At 41.7% G+C, this 24,990-nt stretch overlaps 1 protein-coding gene across 1 annotated transcript in view; it reads right to left on the bottom strand.

Moving 5' to 3' along the window:
- Positions 1-24,990, bottom strand: part of SH3BP5 (SH3 domain binding protein 5) — a 57,471-nt gene that overhangs the window by 31,358 nt on the left and 1,123 nt on the right. Inside the window, exons 2-4 of the mRNA XM_009283577.2 lie at positions 23,936-23,998; positions 23,077-23,139; positions 12,693-12,821 (exon numbers count right to left, since the gene is read on the bottom strand). Of these exons, the coding sequence (XP_009281852.1) occupies positions 12,693-12,821; positions 23,077-23,139; positions 23,936-23,998 (255 nt within the window). The remainder of the gene's footprint in view (positions 1-12,692; positions 12,822-23,076; positions 23,140-23,935; positions 23,999-24,990) is intronic.

Raw genomic sequence — 24,990 nt, 5'->3', positions numbered from 1 at the left:
CTGAAACACCCTTGTATTCTTTAAGCTGTTTACTGAAAAGCTATAAAATTGTACACGGGTTAAAATTTGCTTTTTCAAAAGCAGATTTGAAGATTTTTATTTGGGTGGAGAAGGCAAAGGGAAGAGAATGTGAAAATAAGCCTTGCTAGAGCTTTTTGGAGCACAAACCATTTCCTCCCTGCTACATAACTAATGAAATGCCTGTGGAATACAATGACCAGATGTCCCTTAGTCTCTGCTTTTGATTAGGTGTCTTGTTCTTGTGCTGGGCTTTTTTGTCCCATCCATGCATCCACCCCTCCTCTTCTAACAGCTCAATTGTTATAGAATTGACCCAACTCCTGGCTCTGTTTTATTTTCTGGTAAACCTGTAGTCTATAAAAAGGCCCAGGAAATCAGAGTAGACCTACAAAGCATGTTCTGAGAGACATCTAGCTCTGTGCTAAAGTTAGGCAATATGTGTAACTCCCTTAAGGCAGAATCACAAGCCATGTTCCAAGAGACAAGAAGTTCAGGGCACAACCAGCAGCTCACTTCATTAGCTACTTCTGTTACCAGCACACAGACAGGTGGTCACCTCAAAGACAGAATACCACCTCCCTTCTTTAGGGGCTATGGAAGGAAATGAGAAAGAAAGTATCTAAACATACAATTTCCTTAAACGCTGTTAAGACCAATCCTGGACTGGACCGAACAATCAGCTGCCAGCCCTTCGCTGTTCTCTGGTGGCTCCCATCTAGGCTGGACACTAGAATCTTGTGAAATGAGGGCAAGAATATCATCTCTGAGCCAATCGTTGCCACTGTGCACTCAGTCATTTGAAACCTACTAGACTCCTCGCTGTTTTTAATCGATCTAACTCCTTGCCTCACAGGAGTAGGGAGGCAATGCTCATTTGGGCACAGAGATTGTATGGGAGATACTACACCAAGCCTTTTGGCCCTCCCTCTTTTTTCATGAGGTGGTTGTGAGATGCTGGTCTGCCTGGAGTTATTCACACTAATTAACAATGCTATGGCACCAGAATATGACAAATTTTTCATCCTAATACCATCCAGACAGCCTTCTTGGGCACTCACTGCCATCTGCTTGTTAGTTGTGCACTTGTTAGTGGCCAAAATTATAAAGCTGCTGCCTTCTGGAAGAGAGGATCATAGAATATGTCCATGTTTTTCTCTCCAAGGTAAAAGATCTTATTGAGAGAGAAAAATACCAAGATAACCCTCCCCCCCAATATGCACCTGCATTCTCAGAGCTTAGGCAGTGACTCAGTGAGTCTAGGGTTTACAGCTGGTTTCTAGGTTTACAGAGGCTCTGCATGCTCATCTGCACCTGGCAGCAGTCTCCTTTGCTGAAACCAAATATAGAAGCAAGGAACAAACTCCCACAAATACACGCTGCAAGATTTACACAGCCTGCCTCAGTGGATTTTGCTGATTATCCAAAATAATAAATGTTCAGCACATACAGATGCAACAGATATGTTCAGGAGAAATACCAGATCATTGTCTCACCTAATTGCCACCAAAACAGCAAATATTTGTTCACAGAAGTTTCCAGAGGGTCGACAAGAAAATGTCAGGCTGGTTCTGAAAGCACACCTTGTGCATGCATGGATACTGACATAAGCAAAGAAAAGCTGCATGGGTAGGAGTTTCACCTGGGTGATGGCTGTTCTGGACATGTTCTGCCAGTCCCCAGAAAGTCTCACACCCACCAGCAACTGCCCATCCTCAATAGCAGGGACATGCTCTGGAAGAAAGGCCCAGGCTGACCTTGCACGTCTTTGACAGCATGCTCACAGCTACTTTTGAGACAGTCATTTTCCTAAGGGACCTGTTGAAGATAATTAATCTATTGACCCTTCAAAATTTTTCCTCATGGAATTATACGTCTCCATGGCATGGTGTGAATAACAGGCTTGCTTCGCTTGAAAGAAAAAGTTGGGGGTGGAGTCCTGGACAAATGAAGGGCTAAGTCCATTCCTTGAAGGAAAAGGTCTAGGTAGCAGCAGGAACAGACAAAATTTCAATTTCACTGCACAGCAATAAAATCCTCCTTTGAGAACAAACCATTAGCACCCTTTAAGTGAAAAAACAAATATCAGAAGCAGACACAGCTAAAAAAGACAGACACTTCTTCCACATCCTAGCAGTGAAATTATCTTCTAACAGTAGAACTGCAACTTTGCTGCAATTGAGAGACTTTTCTTACAGAAACTGAGTCAATACAGAGCTGTTCCCACGCATGCCACAGAGAAATTAAGACTCTTCAGATAATCTTTTCCAGCAAGAACAGACAAGAGCTCATAAATTCGTACTGTTTTACTAGAAGATACAACGAAACACCCAGAAGGCAGTAACAAACATCCACATCAGATTTGTTTTGGCAGCAGCCCCTAGCATGAGCATTTATCATTTCATAACAAACTCCCACATATTTAGACCACTGTACACACTAAAGATTGGGGTGGCTGAACAATTTCCCCAAAGTTGCAAGATTTGTGCTGCCTTCAGCAGCCATCCCTAAGCAATCACCACGCAAAACAGGTACATAGGATATCACCCTGACCTCAAGTCACCCAGGCTCAAATGCCAGGTACTGTTTTTAACAGACGATCCTGTCTGTGGCTTACAGTCTCTTGAAATAGCCTTTACTAGTGGCCAGAAAAGATTGGGAGGGGAAACGGTAAGAGAGAACAAAGCAAGGCAATCTTTCCCTTAAATTACCGTTTTTTCAAATGCTGTAGATTTGCCTTTTGGCAATAGCTATGCAAAGTGCTACAGCTATGCAAAGGAACCCACAATCTAAATCTCTTGGGTTTTTCCAAATTGAAGAGGATGCAAAATTGTATTAATCAAGTTTCAGACAACAGCAGAGGAAGAAGGAATTCATCTCTATTTTCACATCCCAGCACCCTTTGAGAACTGCTTACACCTTCCCACCAGTTCCAGCATCTCCCATTGTACCTGTGGCTGTGGCTAAGCATAATAGCCAGATCACCTGTATCACTTCTTTCTGCCTAAATCAGCTGACATCTAACAAAAAAAACCCAAAACTTTCCTGCCCTAGCCCTCTCCTTGTTACTCCAAAGAACAGAGGGCATTTCTACACCAACTTACCCTACTATTCCAATATTTCAGACCTACTTGCCCAACACTTCCTAGTATTTCACAACAGAAAAAGAACAAGAAAAAAACATTCTTGAAGGATAGGGAAAATAATTAGGTCATTGCATTGTTGACAATTACCAGAGAGGAGGTTGAACAGCTAGCTGGCTTTATATTGCTGCCATCCAGAATAACTAAGAACTGATGGACGCTTTGTGGGGTGGAAGAGAGCGAGAGAAAGAGACACCAAAACAAGAGAGTAATTTTCTTCATCTCTTCTAGATAAATTCTTCAAAACACTTAGATGAAACCAGTATTTTCTTCTACTTCTGGAAAGAAAAGCAGAAGAGGGAAGAACCTCTAATTTACAGTGCACAGCTAAATAATGCAGCCCTCCAAGGCACATCTTCTACTAATGACGAGAAGCCCTGTTACAGTTTTTGCATCAACAACTTATACAAACTAATAATCCATCAACAGAATAGTGCTCACATAAAATGAAAATGTAGGATGTATAAATACCAACCCAAAATAACTAGACCCGTTCACCGAGGCATAGAAAGCACAGATAGACACAGGAGGTCTAACTTTTAGAGGGGGCACATATTATGCACAGAATTTATTGATACAGGTATTTCAACAACCAAGTGGCTAAAAATTAGTTCCTACTATCCAAAGGTGCCAAGAACATAGTACTTGCAGATGGTTTTGCTACAGATGCCACCTAGTCTGCAGGAAATATAAGTAACAGAGCACTAAATATGAATCAGGTAAGGATTTTTTTCCGGTTCATCTGTGAAGTAGCAGCTGTTAGCCTTCCCAAACGCGGGGCAGATTTCCAGCTGCTCAGGATTAAGAGGGTAGAAACCTGCCAGTCACACTGACCTACTATCCTGCATTAGCAGGGTTGATGAGAAGACAAACACATTCAGGAGCTTTCCTTCACAGATCAGATATTCAGTGTAACTTTCCAAATCCAACCAGGCAACATCTCTTATCTTCTCAGCAGTTTAAGGACAGCTAGTTTGAGACACTCGAATATCACACTGCTCAACCAGATGACAGAGCCAGAACGCAAATGTAAAATTATTTAAGGCCTCAAATAACAGCGCTAATAAATCAGCCAGACAAAACCCAGCTGGTTCGCCCAGGTAAGGTCCCTGAGCTCCGTGCTTCCTAGGCATTGTCACAACTTCAGCCTGAAGAAAAATGCAACAGAACCATAATGCAGGACTTGAAATAGTTTTCAGGTTTTAAGCATTCAAGTGGAGCAAACTGAACACACCAAGCACAAGCTCCATCTGGCAGCAGTGAAACACTGAGCCATACGTACCTGAACGCAGGGTAGCGACTCCTACACGCTACTCCCAGGATTTCAATCACAACTGTGCAAACGTGACAAGAGAGCACAAGAGGCACTCCATCAAATTTTGAGTGTGGCAAAACATTTTCTTTACTTAACCCAAAGTGCATCCTACTTTAGAAATAAAGTTTACAAAACTCAGTGGATTCCCTGGTAGAAGTCCAGGAAGTGAGTCCTCACCCTCAGTAATAAAATTACTGATGTCAGATTCCCTTGCTTGGCTTATTTCCTCTTCAGACGGGTGCCTGGCCCCACAGCCAGCCACGCACTGTGTGGAAAGGGAGATGAATATACTGAGAACTCCCCTCGGGATCACAGCAGTGGGAACTCCACATTTCACAAGAGGACTGACGTCACATTGATATGGTTTCCCCAAGATTTAATGATGTGTTTTGTAACAAAAAAATGAAAGAGTTGGTGGGAAGAAGGCGTTCAGGTCTAGAGCAGGTCCACAGGGAGCAGAAAGGGAAAAAGGACACACAGAATTTCTTAGGCCATCAGGTATAAGCCGCAGCCTCCTTTCAGGCACCGCTTCTTGCACAGCTCACCTACATTTCATCTCCTTATCATTGCTTTACAGCGCTGGGCTCCCCGATTGCCCATATGGCAACTTCCACGTCTCCTTTCCCTTCGGAGCACCCCAGTCATCTCTTCCCAGGCTAGGCTTGTGCTGCCTGCCTCCCTCCCTCCTGTGCCTGGCCTGCCCCAGCACTAACCGAAGCCATCACGTCAGCCTCCACCGCACAGACAAGTTTCTCGACCACTAACAGGTAAGTCCCAGTTCAGGAAGGGAGCTGCTCCCCTGCCTCTGAGTGGCCTGTCCACCCCACCAGCCTAAGTAATCCAAAACCAAATCACAGCCATGTCTGTATGGTTGATTTACACACCTGGGGAGCAAGCCACTTCTCACAGCATTCACCCCACCTTCCTAAACCAGAAATCATTACCTCCTCTATCCTCACACTACTGTGACACCCCACAAGAGCCACCAGGGCAGCTGCAATACAGCATCTTCAATTAAAAGGGCAAACTATCAGCGTAGGCAGACCACAAATAACATAACCTATATTGCCGGCCTAGACTGATTATTGCAAATGGCCAGAGGAGCAACGTCCATACAAAATACCTTCTGCTGGCTCCACCACCACAAACATGGGTGGAAATACTCTTAGGAGCCTATGGCAGTTACTGACCCCACATTGACAGGAGTTGTTCTCGTTTGATAAAAGGGACACTTCTGCACACATCATTTTCTACTGCTTTCTCCATGTGCAAGGTGAACAAACCATGAGAGAGACCGGAATTAACAGTCCATTAGCAGCAGTGCTGTGCAGACGGTCATTACTTCTCAATGAAAACACAGCACTGAACTGTAGCCATGGAAAGCAGTCAAGTGTTCTGGGTGTTTGGGTTTTTTCTTAAACAGTTGGAAGGATTTGTAGAAGGTTTGTCAATTTTCAAGTTTCTGTATCCTTGCTTTGAAAATGTGAATCCACCAGATAGTTTTTTGGTTTCTAAACAGTTAACCAGAAACACTCCTTCAGCCAGGCAAGGTCAGTTGGTTGTTCCACTGTAACTGTGCCAATAATTTTGCTTTTTACTAGGTCCATGGCAAGTTGCCAAACAGGAATGCAAGTCTGTCACAGTTCTGCTGACATTTAATTTTTGCTTCTCGAGTTCCCTCTCCCTCCACCTTTTTTGCCAAGATAAGCTTACCAGATAATACAAATCAGTCTTAACTCCTTGTTGTCTTAAACATGAGCATGAGGACTTCAACTCATAAAAGTAGGATCAAAAAGGAGATTCCTTATGACATGGCTACCTCCAATATGCCGATGGATAACACATCTAGTGCCTAGGAACCAGAGGGGAAGACCTGGATACCGACCACTGTTGGATCTGGACCCAGAAGCTGTCACCCACACTCAGTGCTGCCCTCCTGTCTACAGCAGAGTCAGATGGTGCTGTGATCCAATTAGCTCTCACTCACAGAGCAAATTTGCATGGGAAACTTGGGTGCTGCAGGAAGTGACACTGCAAGACCACGGTTTTCAGTTCCTAATTAATTTTTAAGGGTGATTGGCAGTTTTGAACCTCCAAGTAATGTGAATTTAAAAAGCTTTTGTCTCCTGAGCTAAGAAAGTCACCACCTGTAACTTTCCACACTTGCCACACTACTTTCCAACATCTCAAGCTGAACACTTAGAAACTGAGATGAAACAGCCACTTTGGAAAGTTTCGTTCATTTACAGGTGCTGCAATCCTGACCTCTGCAAAGAATGGTATCAGTCTCATCTGCTGAGGAAGAGTCTTCCAACTAGGTAAGTGTGCATTTATCTGCTTATACCCCTCCCACCTTCACCATCAAGTGGCTCATTCCTCCTCAGTTCCTGTTCTGCAAGATTACAGCAGCTACTTTTCATCCTGATTCGCTTTGGATATAAGATTCATTGAACCACTTGAAGCAGGTTCACCCAACAACTTTCAAATGGCTAAACCACCCAAGACAAGATGTCTTAACTCCCTCTGCATTTAAGGAAGATATACATACCTCAGAAGGCTTTGCAAATGCACCTGTCTCTCACCACTGACTACAGTCAGTGATTAAGGGCCCTAAGTTTTGTGAAGACAGGCAGAATGGAGACCCAGGGTCTGAATATCTGAAAGCTCACCCCTAGTAATTCTTTACCCTGTCAGCTGATTTCTTCAAACAGATGTGGCAATCCAGTATAAAATATTACATGAGAGAGAGATTAGTGAGGTGAGAGGAAGGAGCTCTACTACATAAAAAGTTGCAGTGAATGGGACAGGTTAGCTGTCCTTGCTGAACACAACCTACTTGTCCGTCAACTGCATTTCCTCTCAGGTATGCCTAGATATCAGCAGGGAAGAACCATTGTACATGCCAATTCCAGCCTGTTTTTCCAAGCCTTTTGAGATAAAAGGGTGCTGCTTAAGAAAGTGTGCCAACAACATGAAAAGAAGAATTAGTTGTAAAGCTGAACCAGGAAGAGTGACCCAAGAGGAAGCAGAACGTGCATACCCTTCAACACATTGCTCTCTGAGCACTTGCTACAAGTGTTAGTGAGAGATGCATATAGATATGACCCAGCATTGATCTTTCATCTATTTTTGCCTGAAGCAAGTTTTCTGACACTTTTGTAAAAGCTCAATGAGGTGGGGGCTGAGGGGAACACCACAAAGCAAAACCATGTCCCTCCCAAATAAGCTCAGTACTAAAGCTGAGCAAAGCATCTGCACCAACTCCCAGTCTGAGCCAGTACTGGGGACTAAAACATAACTCCTCACTCTGAGGGGAAAAAAACAAAAAAAAACAAAAAAATAAACTCACTCTGAGGGGAAAAAAACAAAAAAAACCAAAAAAATAACAACAAACAAAACAAAAACAAAAATGCTCAGTAATAGGAGCTAAAGCTTAATTAAAAGCAACACTCCAAAGGCTTTTATTCAGGTTAGGGTCACTACAAATGCATGGACTGTTTTATTTGTGGGGGTGGGTGGGAACGCATTTTTATCAGATTTTTTTTTCCAGCAGAAGCAAAGCAGAAAGGCAAGTCCTCTGTTCAGTTTGTCCCTGGGTTCACAAGTGATGACGTACGGGTAACAGTGTTTTAATGGCACCTCTCACCCAATGACCCCAAAGTGCTTTTACTTCCCTTAATGAACTCAGCTTCACAGCAGCTTGACAGCTCCATTATACATGGGAACTAAGAGAGAGATGAAGTAATTTATCTATGCCATGCAGCAGCACAAAATCAGCTCCTACCAGCCCAGTGATTTATGCAATAGACCACACTTGCTTTTGCACAGCATCCTGTCCCAGAGCATGCTGTCACTAGGGAGGTAACACACTTCTCAAACTCTATCACCTGCTCAGACACTATTGCGTAGGCACTTTCCAGCCCCAGCCCTGCAAAATGCTAAGTCAACAGTGGCTTAAGACACTCCTTACTTCAGAGGCTCAAGACCTATGCTGTTGTTTACATTATTAATGTTTCCTGGCAACGTCACCCTTCTTCCCCATTACCTTTGGGCAGGAAGTCTAAGTCTCTTACTAGTCAACCATGGAAGCAGATTACTAGCAAAAAACCCCAAAAAAAACAAAAATAAAAAAAACACCGCCCAAACTAACAAAAAAAAAACCCCAACCATGGAAGCAGATTACTAGCAAAAAAACCCCAAAAAACCAAAAATAAAAAAACCCCGCCCAAACAAAAAAAAAAAAACAAAACAGACATGGGAAGATTGATCTTCCCAACACGTAGAACCTGGACCACCTTCTGGATTATAGGAATTTCATATTGCTGCAACGTGGTCATTGCTTGCGTACATACACAATCCTCCGCTATATGCCAAGGTTCTTCCATTGCACATGTGCATTATGGCATAAGTTAAAGAACAACATGAAAAGACAATACACCAAATGCAAAAAAGTTCTTGCAGCAGAAATACACTAAATTTGATTAAACAACAAATTTGGATCAAAATGCTCCAGAACAGTAAGGTGTGCCTGCAATCAACACAAAAGGCCCACTGGTATATCAAATGAGAAATCACAACAAAGTTGTCATGACAGAAGTTGCATGAAATCTACAGGGGCAATAATATTAGCCAGCTCTCAGCAAAAGCTGAATATTACTGCTTTGGTGCCAACAGACAGCATTCTGATTCCCTGTGCCACCACTTCAGAGGACAAAGCACTCAAATCCTAACGCTAAGGGACCATTGTTCTGTTAAAGCAAAGTTTCACCCTGAGATAGGCCAAGCTGAAATTCTCTTGGCATACATTAAACAAACAAGATGCTACAGGACTCTTGCATGCGAGAATTAATTTGTTTTGAATTCACCATTTCTGGCAACAGAGGATTGCACAAGATGGGCATAAGGGTGAGGAGACAAAAGGGCTCAAGGTCCTAAAGCTTCTCCAGGGAAGTACTTGACTCAGGGACCTGGTTTTTGCTGACCCAACATCAGTGCCCTCATACCATTTTAATGGGTTTTATTTTAATAAATGAAATGTGTATTTCCAGAAGAGAATCATGCTGGTGCTAAGTGAAAACAAGCTCCTTGGTGTGACTAAATACAGCTTGCATCAGCCAACTCACCCTACAACTGACATCTTAAATGCAAGTAACTCTGGACAACTGCATTTCTGCCAAACTAGATGGCATTAATTACACAGTTCTTTGTTCCCAGAAGAATTCCATTTATAGGTCATATTTTTACTTCCCTTTACTGAGAACAAACAAGAATTTACACTTCCCTTTCTCTTACAAGCAGAGTCATGCATTTTCCCCTCATTGTTTAATTAAGGCTGTTTCAACCACCAAGAACCTTGTGCCTATGTTTTTAGAGGTAGCCTAATGGCTCTAAAATAACCGTAAAGACAGAAGGAGGAAGACAGTCTTCAGATGCTAGATGTTTTTATAAATGTGAACAGAAAAATATCAAGCTATTCCCATGACTTGTCTACAACTTTACAAATCGAAGTATAAAATAAAGATGCGGGCTGGCACCTAAACATATTCATATTTTGGTACATTCCTCCAGTTTCGTATTTCCCTACCCACTGCTTCCTCCCGCTTTAATATAGCAAATTTGCTCCCAGTTAAACAGAACTTTTCTAGACTAAATTAAGACTACAAAAACTCTTTAGGCACATGACTTGTCTACAACTTTACAAATCGAAGTATAAAATAAAGATGCGGGCTGGCACCTAAACATATTCATATTTTGGTACATTCCTCCAGTTTCGTATTTCCCTACCCACTGCTTCCTCCCGCTTTAATATAGCAAATTTGCTCCCAGTTAAACAGAACTTTTCTAGACTAAATTAAGACTACAAAAACTCTTTAGGCAGATGCTTTACTGATGACTGGTACTAATCTTTCCAATCTCCTGGTTTCCAGATAGATTCGCTGTCCTTCAACACCAATATTCTTCTCGGCCTTCACATTTTCTATTTCAAGATTTTATTAGACAAAGAGCCAAAGGGAAACCAGAGACCATCTTCCAGCTCTGTCTGCTGAGCAGATACAAAGAGGGAGCTCTGTTCCATGACTGGCTCCATAACACAAAATGGAACGAAGTGAAATGAACAGTTAGAAGGGGAATCCCTGCTTTAAAAAAAATAAAATGCTATCAAGGAATTAAAAGAAAATTGAGTGCGTGGCCAATTAGCAGATAAATAGCATTTAAACCTAGCTAATGACAGAATGGATTGGGAGAAAAATATGGTTTTCTCTAACAAGCCCAATACAGGAGTAGTGACTCCACAAATCTAAGGAACTTCAGTGGTTTGGGTTTCTAGCAGTCTTGCAAAGCACCTTTGAACCAGCATGACTGAATGGATTTCAGGGGCAAAAAAAAAAGAAAAAAAAAAAAAAAAAAAAAAAAAAAATCCATTTTCAGGACATAATCTGCTGCCAACTTCAGGACAGAGGACAAAGTTCACTGCTTTCAGTGCCTGAAGTTACAAACCTCAAAGTCACCTGATTTTTTTGTACTGCAGAGCATGCATTTCTACCATTGACTTTTCCAAGTATAACTCCTGAAGTCCTACGCATACTGTGCCTTACATAGCTATTTATAGTAATAGAAGTATAAGATCATACTTGAGGTGGGGTTTCGAGGATTTTTTTTTAATTGCACATACTAGTTAACACAATATAAACAATTCCTTGATCTTATTTTGTTACTAACTTCTCCTCTCTTTCTCTACCTCACTACTGGTTTATCTCTAGCACGCACCATAGGCCCCATGAGCAGGGATTGCTTTCAGAGCAGTTACAGATGAGTAGTAGATATCGTGTTTACTGTGCTTTGAAGCAGAGTTTACCTATTTGCCACGCTGCTTCTAGTCTGAAGGATTAAGCCTAATAACCCCTACACATCATCCCCACTGCCTGAGACAATGGCTGCAAAACAATGCCGCGCAATTTAAAGGATCAACATAGTCATATATTATCTTGCATGCCACATCCCATCAACCCAATTCCTGCTTCATCTGCTTTCAAAGCGATGAAGCTTGTGTTCATGCCTCCCTTTCCTGTGCCTTGTTCTGAGGGTGTATTCCCCTCTCTCCCCTTCTCTTACCCTGCGAGTTTACTTTCTGCCTTCTGGCACACACCGACACTACTTTTCTCACCCTCAACCTCATCCCCTACCTATTTTTACAAACAAAATCCTTCTGTAATTCTCATGTATTTTACATATGCTACCCCATCTCTCACTCTCCCCTTGAACACAACCACATCCTACCCAGCCACAGATGCCACCCCATACATCCCTCCAGCCGAGCACAGAAGCAGCAGCTCTGTGCAACTCCTCCTCTACTTCTGCCACTCCATGCCTCAAGAGAAAATAGAAGTAGCACCCAGGAACAGCCTCCCCACCTTGAGGAAAAAACAAAAAGCCTGAGACACCAGCAAACCCCATTACAGACACCAAGCAGAAGCACTGCCTAAGCCACCACACACTCAACTCTCAGCTACTTTTTCCCTAGAGTGAGAAGCTGCCTGACATCTCACAAGCTTTCTTGCTTTCCCTGCAGCCAGTAGATCACACCCTTACTTCCACGCTTCCTTCCCTGCATCAGCCACACAGGCCTATCAATAATCAAGCAGTAGTTGGGGCAAGGGAGGTGAGGTCCTGATGACAGTACAGAAAGCAGAGCTCAGTTTCTCCCCAAACCAACACGCTCTAGAGCCACATTTAGCACATTCCTGCTTTAGCACAACCTAATCAGCACCAAACCCTGCAGGTTTCCCCAAGTCTGCCCCACTCCAGCCTGTTTCCCAGCAGCTTCCAGTTGCAGCCATTTAGCGGCTGAGCATTTTGCTTTAAGAAAAAAAAGCAGATATGCGAAGTCTACACTGTATTTTCAAATAATTACAACTATGGATAGGAAAGAGCAGAGCTCTGAAAGGCCATTGATAATGAGAGGAGAACAGAACTAGTCTTTTGCTATTGATCGTTTGTGTCTGCTGTAGCTGTTCCTAGACTGAAGAACATGTGCAGCTGTGGCTGTGAAGAAACACATTTTTGCCATCGATTCACACGGCTGACGTACAACTCAAGACATAGACCAGTGTCAGCCAAGTGCATATGCTTAAAATGTTATTAATAGCAGGAAAGCAATGCAATCAGTATGTGCTCTCCAACTACCAGCACAAGCTTACAAGGCAGAAAGTTCTCACCTGCCTGGCCACCCTCCGAGCTTCCCAGTAAGGTTTAGAGTCTTCTACAGCTTTTCCGATCTTCTTTACTAGTTCATCCAGTTTTAGCGTTGCTTCGACCAGCACGGAGCGGAACTTCTGGCGCGCATCCTTCAAAATGTTGCAGAAAGGAAAAAAAGGACAAAGACAGATTAGAGCTTTAAAAATTATTTCTACCTGTTTGTTCCTGCCTTCAGGTTGCTCTTTAGACTCACACACAAGCTGACACATTCAAAACAGTTACTAGTATTTAGACTAAGCCAGAATTCTTCAGTAGAGGTAATAACAGGAACTCAGAACCACATCCAAAAGCTAGCATCCTGGACACCAAATTTTTGCCTTTCAGAGACAGCTTTTATACAAAGCCTGCAATAGCCTGTGCTAGATGTCACCTCCGGCAAGGTTTCTCAGAGAGGAATAGCCTGTAAATTACTCGCTCAGTGAGGAGGCAAACAGCAGTGTAACAAGTTCCGAGAGTGAGTTCAATGGCAAAGACATCTCATCTAGACAACGCTAGAATGGGGCTAGCAGGCAGGCCAAAGCCCCACAGCAGGCTGGCAAATCAGCTGGAATCAGCATCTCCTAAAGCTTAGCATGTCACACGCCTAGTACTGTTCCCCCCAGAGACACCATTTCACAATGCAAATGAGGATGGACAGGATCTGCTTTCTGCAGGAAGAACTGGACACTTCCCACATGGTATATTTTCAAGTCAGCTCCTCTTTCTTTTTATAAACACACCCTACTTACTTCAACAGCAGCAAAAAGCTTCCAGGTCCTTGTGGCAAGACTTCCCGCCATAAAAGCCCATCTTTTCAGCTATGGTTTGTATCAATGGGTAAGGATGCCTACTTTCCTTTTGATTGTTATTATTTACTACATTTAAGAAAAGTAAATTCCAGCTACTTCCAAACTGGATGAGTTGCGCTCTTTACATGATTAGCTGAAGGAATTAAAATATTTTCTCTGCTCCACTGAAATTTCCACACCTTTAAGCAAAATGATTCCGATTTCGATCTCAGCATCCAACACAGCCTCTATATCAATGGAATTATTGCAGAGAGATGCAAATTCAGGCTGGGACCTGGCCCAGGGTTTAAGGAGACGAAGAGGAAGGGCCATGTGAGCTCTTGACAAGCCTTGTAATTCTAATTAGAAAGCAGGATTTATGCAGACTGCTAGAGTGAGATGTTGATTATCAGGAAGCAGCTGGCTTGAAGAAGTGCTCCAATTCAGGAGGTTTTTGTCATTATTGTTGAGGATTTCTAGAATGCACAACTGTTTATTCATCAGAAGAACTAAAATATATTGGAACCTACCACTATGCTCTCACAAGTGGAAAAAAAACTGCAATAATATATTAGCTTTTACAGAAAAAGCAGCATACTTCAGTAAAAGCTTCTTTGCTTCCTTTTTAGTGTTGTCTAAAACCTTAACCAGCATTGGTAACGTTTTAGTCCAATGCAAATACCTTTAGATTCTTAAGGTACTCCAATTTATTCTAAGGAAGTATTCAAATGGGTAACAAGGTCAAAAATGGAGAATTAAATGCACATTAACTTACTATTTTATTAACTCCAATCCAGTCAATAATCTCATTTCTTAGTGAAAGCCTGAAATGTATCATTCAAACAGTATGTATTGAGTCAATGATTTTCTCAGTGAGAAGAGTTTGAATATTTCCAGTTAAAGTACTGGACGATACATGGTTCACTGCTCAAAATGAGTTTCACAAGTAACTGAAATAAGACTGCAAGCACGATGACTGTATTGCAAGAAAAACGTTAAGTACTGAAGTATATTAAACAAAAAAATTTTTTCCTACAAGTGCAGGAACTCATTAAAAACTCATTTCTAAATGAGTGAGCCTGAAGGTTTGTTTTTCACTTTCTTTGTGAAAGCTGCATATTAGGATACTAGTTGTGGAAAGCAAATAGTTAAAGAAAAACATAAATGTATACACATTAAGTAAAAAAGCCCTACGCAGTGATTCATCAAAAAATTCAGTTCCCATGTTTGTAAGATAAGCATTTGGAACAAAGAAACAATCACTACCAAATCTGTGCTTAGAGACCTACCCCAAATTTATTCATGTAATAATTAGGTACACTCTTATCCAATAGGAAAAAGAGGACTAGTCTCCACCTGGAGTTTAAAAAAAAAGAAAAAACAAACCAAAAAAACACCAAGGACAGAGCAGTCAAACTAACAGCAACTTCTGTACCCATTAATCTTCCACCAACTCAGATGAAGCACATACAAATTACGAAACTGTAACTAATCCTGTAACTGGCACCTGAGGCACAGGTCTTGCAAATGGTTAAGCACATGTTTACCCATGAGCACAGCCCCACTTCACACAGTAGCTAGTTACACTGAACAGGGAGCTTCAGCTGAAGAATATACTGGTGCAAACTTCCAGATTATCATTTTCCCCAAAAGATGCCTGCTTCCTATTTTGAGGCTTTATTTGTGTCCATCCTCATTTTTTCCAGTGAGGAACAATAACGAAAACCAAAACATCCCAGAACTTTATACCCGTGTCATCCATCACATGACTTATTTAAAATGACATTTATTCTCGGGCTCCTGACTGTCAGGAACACAAGCCTGCAGGCTCTACCACCTTCTGCGTAAGAGAATAAGCAGGTGCTCATACTCTGCTGGGATCAGTCCCCCTACCAAAGGTTTCCAGCCCCCTTCGGACACAGTAACAAGATGCTGAGGTCTCTGAGAAGGTGTAATGCCAAACCCATGCCCTCTCCTGCACTAACACGCACCACTTTTACTCTCCACTAGCCCCAACTACACTACAAAAGCAAACAATCCCACATTGTATATCTACACCGCGTGTGCTCCTGCAGCAACCTAGTGCATTCACACCACTCAGCCTCCTCAATCCAAACCAATTCAGCTCTCATGGTCTCAGTGACCGCAGCTCCTATCTGAGAGCTATGGCAACATCTCCCATGAGCAGGGGCACAGCTCCCTCCTGCAAACACACAGCCGCACTCAGTGCGTCAGCTCAGTGTCTTGGCCCTGCCATGTGCTGGCAGAGCATCTGTAAAAGTCATCACCCTTGGGACAGTGCAAAATTCCCCTGGCAGGTGCCCCATGGGAAGTTTAAATAAGAAATACAGGTGCAGCAGCTATTTTTACTCTTCATGTGAAACTGGGGAGGTCAGAAGCACCAAGAGCACTGGGCTTGGTGCACTTGCTACTCACGTGACGTGAAAAGCCCATCTGTGGTTCACGGGAAAGATGGGCCTGTGGTCAATGCAATAACTTGGGAATCAATTTAATTCCCTGCTCTATGTCTGGCTTCCTGTGTTACTGTCAGTGAGACACTCTGACACACATGTGAAGTGGTTCAAAGCTGTAAGTCCTCTTAATAGTGTTTTCTGTAAGAACACTCATATCAAAAACTTAGAGGCTCAGGAACAGCACAGCAGTGCAGTTCATCCACGGTCCCCAGCACGAGGGAAGCCTTACATCTGTGTTAGGAAGACAACCACACCACCTTCAACTTACTTATCAAATCCTCTGGTGCGATGTGCCTCCCTACAAGTGTTACTATTTAACTGCCAAACTCTTGCTTCATTCAGACCTTTTCCTTTCTCTGTTAACCATGCGTGCTAGGTAAAGACAACAATTCCTGCAGCTTGCTGCCATGAGCAAAACCAAGACAGCGCAGCATATGCCATGCAACTCTTCTAGCACAGTCCTCAATTCCTAGTTTCTGTATTTCAGTTCTCTGAAAGATGATGCTTTCCCAGCAGAAACGCTAGTTATTGATAAAAGCAAGTATGCAGCCTCAGGTACAAACCCTGTGAGTCACACTCACCATTTCTGGGGTTTTTTTTTTTGAAAAAAACACATGGGTTTGTTTTTCTCATCACTGCACTGAATACATACACAGACCAGATAAACTGCAACAGAAGCAATGCTACAGAAGCAATGCTACTGACAAAAGACATCTCAAACACCCAGACATTTCAAAAGCACGTTTCCTCCTCTACTCGCTCATAACCTTCCGTGATCATTTTTAAGAACACCTTGTTACTGATTTTGCAAACAGAAAGGCAATATTGAAAGCTGACTGGCTAACATTTCCAACGTTTTCTCCCTCCTATTTGCTCAAATGAGATGATGATAAACCTTTTTAAAGCTGGACAAAAGCCTATTAAGGTACTTTACGCTCAATGCATGTCGCAAGGTCAAAAAAAAAAGTAGCAGTCAAAACTTCTCACTTAAGTTATAGTCTTAATAACGAGACTCTCACTACCTAGGTGTTTGTCATACACACGCTCTAGCAGGCATAGCACTTAGTGCATCACGTGAACAGCTGCAGTTTACTTTTCAACATCTTGTTCTACAGCTGCAAGAGCTCCACTCTCATCAACTTTCTTCCTGGAAATCCTTAGCACTTTTCTCCCAAATGATAGATTTCACAAGCACAGTTTTAGGGAGCACGCCAGACTTCTACCCCATATATGCTTTTGCTGCAATAGTTCATTATTAAAAGCAGACTTTTTCCCAGTAGCTTGCTGTTGGGCAGCTTATCTGCTACTGCACCAAAAGAGGAACCACACTTAATGACAGGCCATCCAGACAGCAGCATTTTGGAGATCCACACTCAAATGCAGAAAGAAGCTAAAATACAATTTCACAGTTACACTGCACCTCTTGGAGAATAAAGCATGCTTGTTTTCCTTTCTCATGAGTGATGGTGATGAGCTGGTGTTAGATGCCAGATGACAGGCAAATAACTATTTCCGCCCATCAAATGAAGCGTGTATTTTCAAACAATTTTCTTTTTAAAATGAACTTAAGACATCAACTGGGTATGAAGCATCTTAGTACCAAGCACAACTAAATTTCATTTACAAAGGTTGTCCTATGACCTTTCTGACAATTTGGTGTGCAGAACCTCCAACAACCCATTAAACCAGCCTGGGAGGTGCATGGGAAATGAAACTGCTGAGAGACAGGCTTCACCCATTTCCAAGAGGCAGGCAGTATCCATACCTGCCTTCCTCAGCTAGAGAGACCCACCAGCTACAAAAGCTCATTTCCAAGTTAAAATAGCATCAGTATCAACAACATCCAAGTGTGAAAGCAGGTAGGCTTTCCAATTACATACACACCAGATAGATTTCTGAGCACATGCATGTGCATGTACCTCAGAGCATTGAGCAGGTTAATGACATTTTTAACATCTATTGGTGCCTGAGCAGTTCAAGTAAACCAGACTGACTACCAAACCTTAAAAACAAAGTGCAAGGAAGAGGTTAAGTAACATCTCACTTAATTTTTAAGGATGGGGAAAAGTCTTTTTCCACACAGCTACTAATTTGCCATTTAAGAACAAAAAAAATTGGTATTTGGAAGTTGCTCTAACCTCCTGCTTGGAGACAGTTACAGACTGAGACTACAAATACACTGGTATTTTTAGGCCTCTTAGAAGAAGGGAGAGAAAAGCAGGCAGGGGAAGGCACTGGGTGCTCCTTCCAAAACAAGATTTCTCTGCCTAACCCTTCCCTCCCTCAGGCTAGAAGCCCATCTCTGCTTCAAGAACATGAATCAAGTAAAGCCCTTTGACTCACTCGGGCGACAAAATCTTTCCAGAGCCATAGCAGAGGAAGAAGCCTTTCCTTACTCATCCATGGATGAAAGCAGAAGGCAAAACAACAAGCAATCCACACACAGGAGCCATTTCCTATGGAAACAAGTAGATTATAAAGGGACATAGAAAGATTTGTCCTGCTAGTGCTGGACAAATCCATCATGCACGTATATCGCACTCCAAAAACCAGCAGGAACACCAGCCAGTAAGCTGCTTCTCCCTTATCTGTGTACTCTTTTACAGACACTGGAAAATGCTGCACAGGGATGCTGGTAAGGCAGCGGATGTTTCTACGGATGGACATTTCCCCAGGCCGAGCAGGCATGCCTAGAATGAGATTCCTGCCACTGACAGGCCATTTTTCTAAGACTTGGAAGATTGAGGATTTTTTTTTTTTTTAAAGTCTACAGGCCGTTTTTCTAAGACTTGGAAGATTGAGGATTTTTTTTAAAAAAGTCTACTTAAAATTCCTGTGTGACAGGGTCAAAAGCTTGAGCTTTATCCCAAAACCAAGTATTTTAGTGAGGAAGTAAGAAGAGCAACTCTAAATAAAATAGCCCTTCCCCTTTCGAGAGGGGTTCAAATGCTGACAAGGCTCACAAGTGAAAGAGCACCACAGCTGATACACCCCTTTCCTTTGACTCTATCCAACACCAACCCAGGGTGGCCTTCAGGATAAACCCAGGACTAAAAGTAACAAAGTCTTGCAGATCAGGACTAGAGGATCTAGGCAAGCATACAAGAAGGATCCTAACCAGGCTCTACTTATAATGAGCATGGCTGAAAGCAGCACTGTTCAGGTCTAGTTTTCATGTGCAGTCATCTCCCCTTAACAAACATTGGCAAAGCTCATAGGTCAAACAATGCAAAAACTCTCTCTAACAAAAACCACATTTGGGATAGCTGGGATTCCAATGGTAATTTTAATGGTACGTGCTGTATTTCCCTTCCCTGCAATGCTGCCAGAGGGTCCCTGGGTGAATTTGTTACATCTGAATTGTGCTTTCAGGAGCCAAAGACATGTATGAGTTAGCTGGACAGGCAAGTCATGCGCATTTGTTAAGTACATTTGCAACTCCTGATGTGAGTTCAGATGGAGATGCGTTTCCAATAAACAGGAAAAAACCACAAATAGCAAGGCGCCGCTCTAACTTGCATTTGGCCAAAACATACTTGTATCTCCACTGCAAGACGTTTCCCCCACCTCTTCACAGACACTTCAAACATAAACAGGGACGTTAGTGAAGCCAAGTGTTAAATCCCTCAGAGGACCCTTATCATTCTTTTGCTGTGTCAGTAATGCTCAGTGTTGCACTTAGTATGAGCAGCATTATGGATTTTAAATCAAGCCTAATCAAAGATTCATTAACAGGCAATACATTAACGCAACATATAGCTACCAGCCACTCAGTGCCCTTTAGCAGCTCTGCACCTCCTGAACAGGCTGTGAGCATCATCAGGTCAGGATATTTCTCCAGGGTTTAATAGGATAGGTCAAAAGAGCAAAAAAATGAGTAATTATATCAAGTAAAAGAGTAGATGTAGCCAACTTCAACATATCTGTTCAAGTCATGCCACGCATGTAAATCCACCCTTCTCACAGGTGGTTTGGGTGCAGAACTTATTAAAAAAAGGCAGGCTGATCAACTTAAAACAGAATTCCCCATTTTATCACCTCTGTGAGCAGCAAACGCCAGTATTTTCTACGTCGTTCAAACACATATGTCTGTGGCTACACAAAGAAAGTGTAGTCTCAAAATCCTAGAAGCCTCTACCCATTTCAGCCCCGTAACACTTCCATTGGGTAAAGTAGCGTGTTTACTTCCATATTGCAGATGTAGACCTGAGGCACTGCGAGGACAAAAGCATGGGGTTTAGAAGCATTTAACACCTACAGCCTTTTTTTCCAGTTAATGGGAACTGGAGATAGTCAGCAGTCCCATTTAGAGCGACTTGTGCAAAGCTACAGGAAGTCCAGAACAGACTCTCAGTACTTACGATGCCACAAGGTTACTCTTCCTGCTTATCAGAGAGTACATCAAGTCACAAAAACATGGTGTCTTTTTCTGAACTTCCTTCAAAGAAATATACCTTCTACGCAAATGCTCCCATCACTTTTCCAGATTATTCTGGGAAAAAATTCAACGGTGGGAATGTATGGACCACAAAGTAATGCTACAGGAAGCTGGCAATCAGCATTTTGTGCTGTAAATAGCCTAATGACACTCTCTGTGTTCCCATTAAAGTCAACTGTGATCAGATATTGAAAAGAAGAAAATAATAATAGAATAGGATAAATACAACTCCATTGCCTGGTTAAAAAAAAAAAACCAAAACCCAACACATCTTTCTTCTAATGAAATACCTTGCAATAGCAGCAACACCACAAACTAGAAAGGGGTAGCAAGAGGGACCCAAAGCAGCTAATAACAGCCAAAATAGAAAATCTTCAAAGGCAAACTCAGCATGGCTCTCCCAGAAGCCCACGTTTTCAGCAGCATTCAAGGATTTTGGAAGTCTTTGAAGCAGAATGATCCCAGTTCCAAACTCCCCCTTCTAAATTCTGGGTTTATCCTATAAGGCTACTTGGCAAAGCTTTCTTGTCTCGTCCAGAGTATGAATGCAGGGATTTTCTTCTAACCACAAGTGTTGGGGGTTTTTTTAATATCTTTCCTCTAGAAAGGTCTTAAGTCCATTTAAAATGCATTTATCAACATGTATATAAATTAAGCCTTGCTTACATCATCCAACTGCATTTGTCCTCAAAATTTAAGCAGATCGAAAGTAATGAAAATCTTTCCAGATTAAAAATCATGCAGTTGCATGATACCACAAACTGGCTTCAATCCAGCAAGATTTTCAGATGAAAAGCAAAGAGGAAACATTCTTGAAAGCATACTGTTGATGTTATTTCAACTTAATTCCATCAAACACTGCTTACATTAAGTACTACAGACAGTAGTACTTGCATGTACAATGCAGTAAACATTTAATGACATAGAGGTAGAAAGCATCATATAATCATTCTCTGCAGTATCTGACACCTAGTATTTCTTAGACTAAGTAGGCAACAATGTAAGACCAAGCTAACATGGAAACACTGGTCTTTTATTTACAATATATCCAGGAGCCTTTCAGCCTTTAGAGCTCAGCATGTGTCACACACACAGCAGCTACAAATCTCCAGGCTCTACAAACACTTGAACACATGAATAATTTTAATCAAGCAGTAAAATCCCATCTTAAGTCATTGGGGCTTATTTCATGAGTATGCATTTGCATTATTATTACTATTCTATCTGCTTCATAATATGTCCTCAGTGCAAGGTTATGACAAGATTAATGAAATCCAGGCAACTATCCATAGCACCATCTTTCAATTTCAGTACCTCAGCATGAAATAAGGAGACTGAAAAGATTTTTTTTTCCAATGTATGTATATAAAGAGTCCTGAAGTCCATTTAATTGGTACTGTTGCAGACTAGCATACTGATTTTTAAAGTTCACTCATAAAATTTTAAGTAAAGCTAGTGACACTGAACAGTTTTCACAGCTGAAATATAGTTTAATTTTGCATTACAAATAGTCCCCCATTCCACTAAGTTTATTTGCCAATAAATTCATGATCTACATGCCACAAAGCAAGAAAATGCAAACAAGTAGGGAGAAGAAAATAGCCACATGACAAGGCTGCTTTGTTTCCAAAGAAGTTAATAATCCTATATTCTGTTTGGTGCACACAGTGTATACTTCAATATTTCAAAATACTACCAGGAACCATCCCATGCTCCAGGTACCCATCTCATGAAAACAGACATCCCGGGGGGGGGGGCGCAGAAATCAACACAGACTTTGACATTTTGAAGATGCAGAACAGAAATCTATAGATGCACTTTTAGAGTATGTTCATTGCTGCAATCTCAGCATGTTTTGATACAGTATTCAAAATATTGTAATGTTATAAAAATTATTTAGGATGTAAAGTAGCATTTTATGCCAGTTTTCCTTTGGCAGCATATTCATCTTACACTTCCACTGGCTTTATCTTCTTTGTGTTGCAGTTAACAAAAGAAAATTTAGAGACACAGGTAGGACAGTTTGTTTTGATTTGTTATTAGATCAATAATGCTGAGCCTTCCAGAATAACCACCAAGTAGCTGAAGCTCAAATCTGGGGCTTTAGAAACAATTTCCTCAGAACTTTCTATTAGAGTTTTAAGTGTCCAAGAAAACCTCTTTTTCCCCACTAGGAAGTCTTTTCCTTCAACTCTCCTTCATTACTTTCCTTACTCAGGAAGTAATGACAAAAAAATGCAAAACTAACAAGCAAAAAAAAGTAGCCACCAAGGAGGAGATCCTGGCAGGTAATTGTATGGCAAAGACCTCTTAACCAAGTAAACTTTCACTGTCTGTAATCACAAGAACACAAACCCAAAACAGTGACTTGTAAAAACAGAACTTTTCTAAGTTTAGTTTCAAAACCTAAAAATAGGGTTTTGCAGGGGGGGGGGTGGGGTTCTCCACGTAGGGTTTTTACACTGTCAGCATCCCTCTGCCTTCTCCCTTTCTGTCCCAGCTGTTAGCTCAATTCACACCTTTAAAAAAGTCATCACCAGACCATAAGCTGCCAAATTAACATTCAGGATAGCACAATTCAGGAGGGAACCTACTCAAAAATACTGTTCTGTTGCTCACAAAATCCAACATGCACAAAAGGAAAATGCAAGGATGAATTCTGTACCTCCAGCTCCGTCTCTCTCCGATTGATATCATCTGTAGATTGATTTAGTTTTTCCAGCTCCCCCTAGAAAGAAAGAAAAGTCAAACGTATATGAAGAAATCAGGGGGAAAAAAGTGTCTGAGAAGGCTCATTCAGCATCCCCACTGAAAGCTCACAAGGGCTGTGGCTTACAAATTCAGTGAAAAGAGGAAACCTTGAGACATTTAGAATAACTTTGCCACTGGTCTTCTATTTTGCTACTTACAAGAGAAATAACCAGAGAAGCTCTGTGTTTTCATTTTAAGGCAGTATATTTCCTGTTCTAGCTTATTTGTCACCGTTAAAAATAAACATAAGGTATGGTAAGTTCTGTCTTGTTAATCAATATAGTCAGTATCTGCTAGTTTCCAGTGAGATACACACACCCCCACCAAAAGGATTAGCATAAAGTTAGTACTATGACAGGAGACATACAGTGAAAGCACAGCATTGATAAGAAATATGTCTTGCAGCACGAGAGACATTTTAGTCCGGATTTTGGCAAACCATTTTAGAACACAACCAGTCAATGGGACATATGATTATGTTTACGTAGCCTGCCTTCGTGCCAACATTTTGATCTCTTAAGCAGCAAAAACAAAGGTGTTAAATCCCTTGAATAAATATTTACTAGAGGTGGTGTTGGCATGAATGAAGTTACTGTAAAAACAAAGCTCATTCTTAATGACTTTCTTACCACAAAAAGCAACCCCCGGGAGCAGACTCCAATAGCCTTCTTTATTTGAGCAACATGTTACGCCATGTGAGATCCTATGATTTCAACGGGAGTGTTCTCTAACTCAAACATGATTTAGTTTTCAACCAGTGTAACAGACCTCACCTTGAGATGTTTAGCCGTATAAACCGAACACGGTAAATTGATTGTCACTTGAGCAATTTCCCACTAGATTACAAGAATGACTCTGGTTACAATCAGAAAGGAATTAATTGCAACAGTTTAGTTCTCTTGTCCCTGGAGGTCAGATTTCATTTCCAGCTCCTAGTATTTGGAAGATACATATTTGCATATCCATGTTTTCTGAAACAGACACTCATACAGAAATTACCTAATTGCCTTTTACTGTAAGGCTGAGATCGTTATGGCTCTCACGGAGGCAGACACAGCAGCCTGTTTTTTCAACCAAACAGAAAACTCAACAAAAACACTCTTTTGCCAACAATGTGCAAATCAGGTATGTGGAAACATGTTGCAAGCTGAAGAACCTAAGGCCAAAATTAGATCAATAGGCACTAACGGAGCTCAGCTTCCCAAAATCAGGGCAGTAACAAGCTAGCTTTTGGCTGAGGGCCTCTCTCTGTGTAACCATATTTTGTGAATTTTGCAATTACTCTGCTCAGCCCTAGAAAAGAAATGCTCACGATGGAGAAAAGAATGACAATTACAGCAAGGAGGGCCCTACACCAAGGATCCATCCTCTCAGCAATGTACACACATGCTTATATTCACTCATGACAAACGGTCCCAGCAACGCTGGAGGCAAAAGCCATAAATCTGCAGAGACCTAAAAATACATTTCATTTCAGGGACCACAGCGTGCTGAAGTTTGCACCAGGCAATTGGTCGAGACACGATTTTGGGGAGACAAGCTTTGTTTAGAAACCATGCAAGAATAAAAAGCATTTCAGAAGGCATTCATAGAGAGGAAACACCATCTTCCACTAAAGCTCCTTTTTTAAACAAGTAAAAATAACAAAAAAAAAAGAAAATCTATGTTTTCCCCCATTTACGGGTTTCTGAGCATCAGCCCTGTTTCACGAGCAAGGTCACGCTGTCATGGTCAAAAATAAAAGGGAAGGGGGATTTCAGCAGGAGAAGAAGGAAGGACGCCCAGGGGAGCCCGACGCAGAGCGCTGCCCGGTGCCGCGGGGTAACAA

This window comes from Aptenodytes forsteri, unplaced genomic scaffold (genome assembly GCF_000699145.1).
Source record: "Aptenodytes forsteri isolate BGI_AS27 unplaced genomic scaffold, ASM69914v1 Scaffold662, whole genome shotgun sequence".
NCBI classification, from domain to species: domain Eukaryota; kingdom Metazoa; phylum Chordata; class Aves; order Sphenisciformes; family Spheniscidae; genus Aptenodytes; species Aptenodytes forsteri.
This window is presented reverse-complemented; position numbering and strand designations above follow the sequence as displayed.